The sequence below is a fragment of the Balaenoptera acutorostrata genome, chromosome 20 (assembly GCF_949987535.1).
Source record: "Balaenoptera acutorostrata chromosome 20, mBalAcu1.1, whole genome shotgun sequence".
Classification (NCBI taxonomy): Eukaryota; Metazoa; Chordata; class Mammalia; order Artiodactyla; family Balaenopteridae; genus Balaenoptera; species Balaenoptera acutorostrata.
Genome location: NC_080083.1, coordinates 52,883,132 through 52,894,539, shown reverse-complemented (window position 1 = coordinate 52,894,539; position 11,408 = coordinate 52,883,132). Strand labels below are relative to the sequence as shown.

The following is an 11,408-nucleotide window of genomic DNA, read 5'->3' as shown; positions in this document are numbered from 1 at the left end:
GGCTGTTTGGGAAGGACAAGCCCAGGCCACCTGGGACCTGTGCCCAGGTGTGCTGTGGGCAGTGCATTCACTCAGTAAGGAGCAGGGCTGCAGGCGAGGTGAGGAATGGGCAGTTACTCTGCACCCCAAGCCCCAGTGTGGCCTCCACACATTGGGAAATCACTTCACCTCTCTTTGCCTTGGTATCGGCTATTGGGCAGGCCCCCTCCCCACCTCTGATGTCCAGTGTCACCAGATGGCTGCGGGATTTTCGAGCGGCACAGGGCAATGGGCAGGCATGCATCCCCTGGGAGGACCCCTGTGGTTATCCAGCAGGTTGAGGTGACATTTGCAAGCTTGAGAAAAGAAGAGACATTCCAAGGAGACCACAGTCTTTCTTCACTCTTTACTGTGTAAAAATAAACTTAACAATTCATGTCATTTCAGCAAGAAAATGAAGAAAAAGAAAAAAGCAAGAATACCAGTAGAAATAGTGCATTTCCAGAACTGCTTATGGGAGGTGGCAGGTCCCATGGTTTTGACCCATTAGATACCCAAAAGGCTGCGGATCATATGAAAAATGTACAGCTTTGGTTAGCAAATAATGAAAAAGTAAGATACATCAATTCTGTTTCCTATTATACAGTATATACAATATAACAATATCAACCATAGGGGGTTTACTTTGTTGTTGTCGTTGATTTTTTTTTTTTTTTTTGGCAAATAAGACAAAATTGGGACTTTAAGTATTGGGCTTTTTTTCTCCTCAATGACTTGTTCCCCTTCAACAAATGGCACTTAAGTCCACTGTGCATGGAAGTGATATATTTCCCGTCATTAGTTGAATAGATTTACACACTGTGTTTTAAGAGATGAAACCATGACTGCTTTAAGCCACATTTTGGTTGCCGTAAGATTACAAAGGATACTATCCTCTTAATGTTTACAATTCAGAACCCTAGTTTCTTCTATCAGGGTTGGAACTGACCATCAAGTCTTCAACTCATTCCACTTAACAAGTCAGCTCCGAGACAGAGGGGCCACCATAAATGGCCAGTGTACATCCCATCCCCGACACATCTTTGAGAACAGGTGGCCCCTCTTTGGAGCTCATTGGAATGACTGTGACCTTCATGCCAGCCTCTTCCCTCCCCTTCACTCCCCACAAGACACCCCCTTGGTCTCAGGTCCCAGGGCTGGTGACAAAGTGATCTTTGCAGTCTTAGAAAATAAAACTGTGAATCTACAAAAGGAACAGAAAGCATACAAAATGTATCTCTTTCTTCCAAAATAACATGCTTTCAGTTCTACGTTTTTGGCGGAGCCTGAAAGTATTTTCAAGGGAAATATAGGTTGAGTTAATTTATAGGTTTGTCCTTTTCTTTCATAAAAATACTCTTGTTTGGTAATAAACTTTTTCTTCTAGAGTAAGAGAAATAATACTGTTATCAAAAGCAAGAAAGGCTTACGATTCAAGTGGGCTCTAATCCCCCGAGGGCCCGGAGAGCCTCTGTCAGCAGCTCTCCCACCTCGGACACCCAGGGAGCTGTAGGACACCAGCTCGGCGAAAGCAAACACTGTCTCGACAGTGCTTTTTTATCTTCTTATTTTATAAAATCGCTTACCTGAGATAGGCATGTATTATTCAGTGCAAGAGGGAACATCAATCAGATTAAGGGGTAGATGGAAACTATGTGGATTAGATATGTGGCTGTGTCATCTGCCTTCCTCGGGGCTGGCAAAGTGCCAAGTGTTACCACAGTAAGGGAGTCCGGGGCTTGGCACAGGCTCCAGCTGGGGAGGGCGGAGGGAGTTAAACATCAGCTTCCATCCCTGGCACCGTGGGTGCGTCAGGGGAGGGGCGAGGAGGGTGAACAGGTCGGGAGGCTGAAGGGACACAGGCGTAAGCATCTGGGGTGTGCTCTGCCCCTCTCTACTTAGGGCAGAGGATGGCTTGTGGTCCTGAAAGGACAGCTCCCACCGCGCCCACTGGGACAGGAGGTGGTCGGGGTCTGGTAGATCCATAGATCGGCAGGGGCTGGTGGGAGGTGCTGATGGGAGAGCACCTAGCACACTCTGGGCCTTGCCTACAGCTCTGAGATGGCTGAAGTGAGGGGTGGGACCGATCTGGTCTAGAGGGGGATACTAAGCTCTCACTCTCTCCCAACCACAGTCATTGTTAGGCTTGTTCTCAACCTACACATTAAAAATACTTCTTGGTGTGTTTGGGGAGTGGGGAGGGGGAGAGGGAATCGATCTCTCCCTTGACCTCCTCCGACGCCCTTGGCTTGCTTACCCAGCCATTTTCAGTAGCTACATGGATGGTCACAGAACAATGGGTGGCACTGGGCACACAACACAGAACCAGAGAAGTTCATGCAGGCAGGGGAACACACACCAGACTGAGGAAGCAAGGGACATGCCACCCCAAGGAACATGCAAACAGAGAAGATCCCTGCAGATCCACAGGTGCCACAGCCCGATGGGCTCTGACAAAGCACAGCGGTCTCAGAAAAAGCCACTGTTGAACCACAACACGCAGCCTGGCGCCTGGACCTCACCCTCGGCACTAGAGTGATGCATTGCAGAACGGCGACTGGGTACCGTGCAGACACCCACGCGAACACCAACACAGAGACACCAACACAGACACACACAGATGCACTAAGTTTCCGACACAACACGGACCTGCGTTTAAGGAGACAGGTGCCCTGGAAGGAACAGAAGACAGAAACACCTGCTTCTCCTGAAGAAATGTCTGCAGCTGTAGATGAGCCAGGCAGTGCAGTAAAATTTCTAGAAAGACTTGCCAGCCTTTTGCTAATTAGACTCCTGGTGACAGAGTCCAGGTTGCCCTTGGGGTGTGCGACCCCCAGATGGTGCAACAAAGCAGGGAGCTCACCCTCCCCTGGGTGTGATCCGTCTGAGTCCTCTTCTTCTCGCTCTCATTCAACACACACACACACACACACACACACACACTTTTCTCCCCGCCTTGGAAGGACTAGAAGGAGGTGCACATGCTAGTTTTTCATGGAGGGAAAGAAATGTCAAAGCTTCTGACACTGGTTGGGTCTCAGTGTCACCAGCTGGTGACAGGTTGGGGGCTACATCAGGACTTGCGCTCTGTAAGATGGGGGAGTGGATTTCAGGCCCCGGCCTAGCCATGCATGGCTCCCCAGGAGAGGTCTCCGGAGGCCCTGCCCCCTTGGAGGGCTTGCCTTGGCCCCGGTGAAGAATATGGCTGTCAGAGTTACCACGGACCTGGCCCATCGACTGGCTGGGTTCAAGTTTCAGTGGCCCTGTGTGGCTGGGTCTTAATCAGAGTGCGGGTTTCCTGGTCTGAAAGGTCTGCTCTCAAGCTGACCCACTGAAGCCTCTGGTCTGCCACTGCCAGAGGCCAAGGGGAGGAGACCAGGGGTCCTGGCTTCGTGGGCTGTGGATGGGATGTTCCTCTCTTGGGGGCACTAGCTGGCAGCTGAAGGGGAGTCTGAGGAGGTGGGAAGGCTGAGGGCCACAGACGGTATCCTGGGCCAGAGCTGGCCGAGCTGGGTATGCGGGCTGGCCTCCCAGGCCCAGTGCTGCCCTCAGATGCCAACAGCAGGATGCTGGCCAGGCACTGGGGGTTGGGGGAGGGACTGCCCGGATCCTGAGGCTGGTCCCACCTCCTCTGCCCCCGCCCAGCCTGTGGTGCCATCACAGGACTCTGTCTGCCTTCAACCCTTCAGAGAGAATTCCTTCTATGACAAAATACAAATTCTCCATGCAGAGGCCCCCGGCCTTTAACAAACTGCTAAAAGATATTTATTTTATCAATATAGAGATATGTCGCTCTGAAAAACGTTTACAAACAAAGACGAATGCATTGCAGAAGAAGATGCACCAGCCCCAAGACACGCGGGCAGACACCAAAGTTGGCAATGCAGATATTAGACCAGTCATGAGATTTCCCAAAGCCACAGAGAAAGAAGAAATGAAATACCTCATTTTAAAAGAGAAGGCCTCCCCAGAGAGACAGACCCTTGTAGACACACACACACACACACACACACACTCACACACAGGTCCTCTCACTTACGTGTGCATTTTTCAAAATGTTGCAGCTGCCGGCTTTACTGGTGAACGGGGCATGCCTGAGAAACAGTGCGGGCTCCTAGAGAGAAGTGGGGACACCTCGGGGACAGATGGGAGCCGGGCCTGCTTCACGTGCATGAGGACGAAACCAGGCTGTGTGCGTGTGCGCATGTGCGAGGGCGATGGCCTTGAGTCATTCCTGGGGGAAAGGGAGAGAAGAAGAGATGACGGATCATCTCCGCACAAGCAGGGGGGAAACGGGAGGGGGCTGGGGACCTGGGGACCAGGAGGCTCAGCCTGGCCCTGGGCCTCAGTTGATCTGGCGACAGGCTTCAAATGTCCACTTGGTGGCTCCGCCGTAGATCTCGATGTGGGACTCAGCCCAGGCAATGACGTTGCCGGAAAGGGCCTTGGTGCTGCAGGTGGCCAGGTTGTACACCTCCCCCGGGGTCAGCTTGCGGTCCCAGATGTTGAAATGGGCCAGCTCGCCCACGAACGCTTGGGTGGCATCAAACCCGCCACCCAGCGTGTCCTTCGGAGAAAAGCAGAGGATGAGGGTGGAGGGGGTCATTGCAGTGGGGGCCTATCAGGAGGGCATCCCTAGGGGAAAAGGCTCTCACGTCTACCTCTGGTCCATTTGTCTCCCTGTGTCTGGTCTTCAGCTATCCATCAGTCCCTCCCCTGTGGGGAGCTCAGGAAAAGGAGTGATGCTGGCCTCCTCTGCCCTGGATGCAGAGCTTCTCCTGGGGGCACCTGAGAGGTGCCCAGTGAGGGAGGGTGTCAGCCAGGTCCATGAACAACTGTGGGAGCAGCGCCTGGGGGGCCTCCCCTACACTCCCTGCCTCTAGTCAAGAAACTCAGATGTCACTCTTTGACAGCAATACCTGCCCAATGAGAATGGAAGCCCTGGGGCTCTCCTGCCTGCCTTTCCCTCCTGGGTGCCCAATGGGAGACAAACCACTTCCAGGAAATAAATTATGCATCACTAAATGCACATTTGGTCTTCCTGTGCCAAAGAGCATTGCTGCAGTTGTTGAGAAAGTTGTGGAGAGCCTTGAGACCAGAGCCCACTCCTGCTTGCCTTTCCTGAAAGTGCCCACTCAGAGCAGGGACTTTGCCCAAACTGCTGCATCACTTGCTTCCCTCAGCTACTTCTCAGGGGAAACCACTTCCTTCTCCAGCTCCCTCCCACTTTGCTCCCTGCTGCCTCTCTGCCCTCTCTCCCAACACCCTCATTCTTCTTTCTCCTGCCTAGTCTCTGGTTCTGGGGCTCCTCCCCCTGCAGCTGCCTCCCTCTTTCCCTGCCCCCATGGCCTGTACCTGCTCCTGGCCCAGCACCAGCACGCCCTGTGGCTTGATGGGGTGATAGGGCGCCAAGTTCTCGCCGTTGCCTCCTTGGGTGCCATCCTGGTAGGCTTCCCAGACCCCGTCCCGGGTGGTCCAGGTGATGCAGATGTGGTGCCACTTGCCATCATTGATTACAAAGGGCAGCTTAGCCACCTGGGAAGGAGAACAACATACAGGACATTATGGGAACAGGGGTACAATCAGAATCAATTATCATCACTAGTTAGTAGTTCAACCGATATTCATATGCATTTACAATAAATATCAAGAGCCGTTACTGAGTTCTTGCAGCACCTGCCCCTCTGGACTGTCAGGCCCATCCATTGATGGAGCACAAAATCACAAAGGAAATGGGAAGATTTGTCAAGGGGGCTCCTAAGATCGATCTGCATATGCAATCTCCTCACTCCTACTCACCCTCCTCCCTCTTGGCTAGTCTACGAAACAGGCCCTCTGATGGAGGAGGGCCACCCCTGGGGGCTGAGTTCACTGCTGCTTTCTGAGCCGCTCCTCTCTTCCAACACTCCATCTCTAATTGCCAGATCTCTGGGTCTACAACCCGCCCAGCCTTTTCGCAGAGACTCTGAAAGATGCCAGGGGAGATGGCACCGTGCCTTTTAACGCTCAGACCAGCCTCTCACCTGAAATTTCACTCACGCTCTTACCATTTCAGGCAGGGAGGCTGCTTCAGCCAACGAAAGAACCCTCACACCCTTTTAACTTGGGGGAAATGGGGCCCCAGAAAGGCACAGCCCTTTCTAGGCAAGGCCTCAAGAGCAAGGGCTTGGAATCTAATTCCCAGCCCAGGTTTTAGACATTTACTACCAAAGCTGGCATAGAGATGAGTGAGTTTGAGAGTTGGCAGCTATTCCCACAGCTAACAGAGGGCCAGGATGGAGACGGGTCCCCTGGAGGGAAAGGTTGCCCTCTCCCAAGGACTCACCCAGATCTGGCCTCCTCCCAGGGGTAGGGGGCTAAGCAGGATTGATTTGGACTCTCTAGGAGCATCTTTACCACCCCCCCAGCATCTGTGGCCTCCCAAATATGAGGGAGCAAAGTCAGCTCCAAGGCCAGCTGGGGGAGGAGGATTCTGTCAGATGGACTGTCCCCCTGGATCACCCTCCTCCACCCCAGCCCGGAGGCCTCTGTCTGGGATTCCTGCTCGTGGAGCATGGCAAGGGCACCCCTCCCCACTCCTCCCAGTCCTCACCCTGCACCTCCCTCAGCCCTGCCTGGCAGGCTCTCCTCTTGGGGCCACAGTAGCATCTGAGGCTGTATATCTCATGCTACCCAGACCTGTCCCAGCAGCTGGCACAGACTGGGGCCCTGGGGGCCTCGCCCTGCTGCCCTGCAAGTCCAGAGGGGTGGGGACTCTACCTTGTCGTTGATGAGGATCTCCATGGGGTTGTTGCCCCACTCAATGAGGACCAGCTCATTGGCCTGGCCGGGCACGGCATAGGAGAAGGGCGTGCCCACCCCTGGCGCCGCGCTGGACTTGAGCCACATGCACACCGTGAAGGCGTACATCTCTGGCAGGCTCTTCTTCACCTTGGCATACATGTAGTTGGTCCGCAGGGGGAATGTGAGCTGGAACTTGTCTCCAGGGCGGTTGTCCTTCTGACCTGGGGAGGACGGGACACAGTCCAGACACCTGCACCTTGACGAAGCGCCTGTCCCTGACTGAAGCAGGCTTGCCAATGCCCCTGCCCCCAGCCAGGCTTGGTGATGCAGACACAGCAGACTCCCCTCTGTTCTGTAGATGCTGAGGAGGAGGCTCGGAGAGGTCAAGTACTTTGCCCCAGGGCACAGGGCCAGGACAAAAGAGCTGACCCAAGGTCTCTGCTCCCGGTCTGGCTCCCATAAGGTGGCTCCCACACGGTGACCCCTGTGGAGAGGCTGGGATGGGGGTGTGGGGAGCCGCCCGCACACGCTGGGCTCTGAGCATCTGCACCTGGGCTGGGCAGTGGGCGTGGGTAGGGAGTGGGTCAGTGCACACCCTGTAAAGCAACGCTCGAAGGTGTCACCACAGAGGAAGGAGGTCTCCTCCTGGCCAGTAAAGAGGCTAACTCCCCTCAGAGCAGCCCCTCCAGGAGCCCAACCTGATTCCAGGATGCTGACTGCTGACGGTGCTCAGAACCAGGCCCCCGGTGCCCATCACACTTCCCTTGAGGCCAGGACACACTGCAGCCCCTGGTCACTCATCTGACCCAGCCGATTTGCCCCGAGGACTCAGGCTGTTTCCAGAATCCCATCCATCCCACAGGAGGGAGAGTTGTACCTCCCAAGGCTCTTCTAGCAACTCTGTCTGGCCCCCTGCAGAGAGGGCAGGACAGCAGGGAGCCGGGAGGTAGCCCTAAAGCCACATTCCCCTAAGGTGACTGCTTTGAGGATGATGCCAATCATTCTCAGGGCGAGCTTCTTGTGCGTTTCCTGAAAAATCAGGCTCCTGGTCCCATACCCTCCCTTTATACACAGCCACCAGCTCCCGGCCTGCCGGCAATCTCTCCAGGGAATGCTTTTCTGCCCTCTCCCAACCCACACACACACTGTGGCTGTGGCCCTGGGCATGGTGTGACTGAGTCCAGGCAAAACATGCCAATCCAGCAGTGGGCATGGGCACCAGGCCCAGAGCCAGGAACACACACCCACCAGCTCCAGGGTGTACACTGGGTGCTGCCAGGGAGCCCAGCACTAAATCGGCCCTCCAGGCCAAGAATTATTTCTAGAAGGCATCCTACTGGGCCAGCAACCCCACCCCCTTCCTCTAAGCCAGGTGTCAGGGAATAGAGCGGGGCTGGCCCTCAGTGTTCCCCTTCCATCTCAGGCTGGCAGCCCCCTGCCCTTGGAGCACATCTGGTCCCTGGTCTCTCCAGGGGGTGTTCTTCATTTCCCCAATCTCCCCTTTCTCCCCCTCTGCTCCCTTCCCCGATCTGTTTTTCAGTTACATAACGTGCCTTAAGATGGCACTGTTTAAATCCATCCAGCACACTTTGCAGTCCGAGAAGGGTCACGTGGCCCTGCTTCGAGCCCCGAGTCTCACCCCCTCCCCCACTTTTACAACCTTGTTTGATTTCTGCGACTTCAAGGCTGAGCCTCCCGAGCTCATCCGTGGGCCTGGGGCGAGATTGGGGCTGGCTGTAGTTGGCGACTCGGGAACCGCGGGGCTGCACGCAAGATGCCTGGGCTTGGGTCACTCAGAAGAGAAAACCTCAGGGGTGTGCTCAGGGCGGAGGGGAGGACCCGGAAATCCCCAGAGGATGCCAGGGGTACCAAGGAGCTGGGAGGAAACCTGCTCAGGGCCCAAATGTGCCATGGACCAAGAGGACCCAGACCCAGCCCATGCGCTGCTCTCTGCTGTGGATGGGGACTGGCTAGAGCCAGGTTTTCTTAGCCAGGGAGGACTTGAGCCAGCCAAAGCTATAGTGCAAAGTTGCTGAAGATTAAACAAATCAGACTTGGAAAAATCCTGTGAGTGTGCAAGTGTGTGAGTGTGGCGGGGGAGGGGGGAGGGAACCCCAGGCAATCCCTTCCTCACTCTGCTTCCTGAGATGTCCCAAGCCCAGGGCACCCCAGTCCCGCCAGGAACACCAACTGGAGAACCTGGGGCAGGGATGGGGCTGGAGGGGTGGAGGAGCTCAGGGCTTTTACACTCCCAACCTGAGCTATGCAGGAAGCCAGGACCAGAGGCAGGGTCCCACTGGTCCAGGGAGCTGAGACAGGATGCATGAACCCCCAGCCCCCCATGACCATTACCTTTCTCGAGCTCGCTGATCCGCTGGTGCAGGGAAGTCAGGGCACTCTCGATCTTGACTCTTTCCTCGGTGTCATTTCTGGGGCCCCCCTTGCCCTCCTCCAGAGTGTTCACCCGAGACAGCACCTGCCTCTCCAGGTCATCGATCTTGCTCTGCAGCAGATCCTTGAGGCTGTTGGTCTGGCTGGAGGAATTGAGCCGGCTGTACTGCTGCGAGGGTGCAAGGGCGGGGGTGGGGGGGAAACCATATCGTTACGCGTGGAGCAGGGGCCGTGCCGGGAGGCCGGTGGCGCGGTCCCCTCAGGGCGACTGCGGGGGCAGCCTGGTGGGGAGCTCGGGCGAGTGGCCGTCCACGGGGCCCCGTACGCTTGGGAAGGGCCCAGCCAGGCATCGGCACCCGGCTGAGGCCGGGGTTGGGGGTGTCGGGCCGGGTCGGGAATGGAGTTGGGGGAGGGCAGAGGGGCGCGCGAGCCAGAGGGGAAACAGCGGCGCGCGCGGACCTCGAGGTTCTCCAGGCGGGTTTTGAGCGACTGCAAAGTTTGCCCGAGTTGGCTGAGCGTCTCGGCGGCCGGCGTCCGAGACAGGTCGCCCATGGTGTTCTTGCCTGAGCCGGGCTGCTTGCGGCCGCCGCCCGTCCGCGCCTCGCCGGCGCTCGCGTCCAGCGTGCTCTGGCTCTCGCAGCGGCCCAGCTTGGTGGTCAGCTCGCGGATGGTCTCCTTCTGGCTCAGGATGGTCTCCTTCTGCTGCAGCACGGTCTCGCGGAGCTGCAGCACGTTGCTCCGGAGCTCCTCGGCGCCGCCGGCGGCCACGGACGCGGCGCACATGTCGGCGTCCACCGGCACCGAGGTGCAGATGAAGCGCGTCGGCCCAAAATCCTGGGCCCCGCTGCCCAGGAGGCAGAGGGCGAGCAGCGCACAGGTGCGCGCGGCGCGGCCGGCCAGCATGGCTGCGGGCTCTGGGACCCGGCGCTCCGGGCCCGGCTCGGCTCGGCTGGAGCTCCGCGGGCGGCCAGCGCTCTGGGCGCCGCGCTGCTCACTGCTCCACCGCGCAGTCCGCACGGCCGCGCTGTCCGGCCCCCACTGCCGCCTGCGCTGCGGAGCCCGCGCCTTTTATGCCACCGCGGGAGGGGCCTCGCGCTGCCGACGTCAGCGGGGGAGGAATCCCGCTTTAATTGTCTGCGGCCCGGGCCCGCTGCTCGGCTGGGGTCGCAGGGGTGCGCAGTGGGGGAAACTTCCCCCAACCCCCGGCGCCGCCGCGGCCTTCGCACCACCCCCTACCGGCCCGTCCCCGACCCCAGCCGAGAACGGAGGGGGTGGGGTGGGGGGAGGAGGGTGGGCCGGGCCGCGGCCTCGGACTCCTGGATGGGCCACCTGCGTGGTGTCCCCAAATCTCCGACGGGGCTCGGGGCGTGTGGGAGGCCACGGAGGACCCGGGAGACAGAATTCGGCTCAACCCGCTCGGCTGCACTGAACACTCGCGGGGCCCGGACCCAGTCCCCAAGGACTCAAGTCGTCCACACCTGCGTGCCGGGTGGGGAGCGCCGGGAGCAGAGCCTCGCTACGTCGCTAAGTCCCGAGAGGGGGTCGCGGGACCGCTCCAAGTTTCTTAGATGTCCGTATGGGGTTAAAAAGATGCTATACACCCCAGGTCTGGGGGCTTCCCACGCCCTCGTTCTTGGCTCTCCTGTGCCCTCCCCCACCCCCCAGCTCCGAGCTTTGGGGACTGGCAACGTCTCCTGGGATTGACAGCCCCCACCTCGTGCCGGCGGGGCAGGCGGGCACTTTCGGAGGCGTCCCTTGCGGATTAAGCCTTTCCTGCCAGCCGAGCGGGCCCGATTCCGGGCAGACGGCGCCGCCAGAGCTGGACGGTCCCTCCAGCCCCGGGGGAGGTGCCACGCTTCCGAGGAGACCCTACAGGCGGACCCTTTCGCGCTCTCCGAGCGCCTTCCCATCGCGGAGATGTGAGGGCACGTGTGTGTCCCTGTGCGAGTTGCGGTGCGTTCGTGTGTCCATGTCTGTGTGTGTCCGCGTGTGTGTTGGGCTTTCTGGACCCCATGCACCCCAGCTCTGCCCACTTCTCTGCTGCTGGGGAGGGGTCCCGGACTTTGGGAGGGGGCGTCGCACCTGCGAAGCTCCACACGATGGTAGGTTACTCATAGTCACCCCACTCACCCGCCCACGCACTCGAGCCATTTTTCTGGGCAGCGGCGCCGCGGGGCTCGGCTCCCAGATTTCCGTCCAGTTTTCAGTGCCCGGTT

General features: G+C 58.0%; 1 protein-coding gene across 1 annotated transcript; it reads right to left on the bottom strand.

Annotated features, from left to right (window-relative positions):
* Nucleotides 1-370: 370 nt before the first annotated feature.
* On the bottom strand, nt 371-10,219 carry NPTX1 (neuronal pentraxin 1). The gene is made up of 5 exons (XM_028167410.2): nt 9,652-10,219; nt 9,154-9,361; nt 6,778-7,022; nt 5,374-5,553; nt 371-4,585 (listed from the first exon to the last, which is right to left on the bottom strand). Exons 1-5 carry the CDS (start codon nt 10,093-10,095, stop codon nt 4,364-4,366), a joined length of 1,299 nt encoding a protein of 432 aa, XP_028023211.2. The 5' UTR covers nt 10,096-10,219; the 3' UTR covers nt 371-4,363.
* Nucleotides 10,220-11,408: the final 1,189 nt, after the last annotated feature.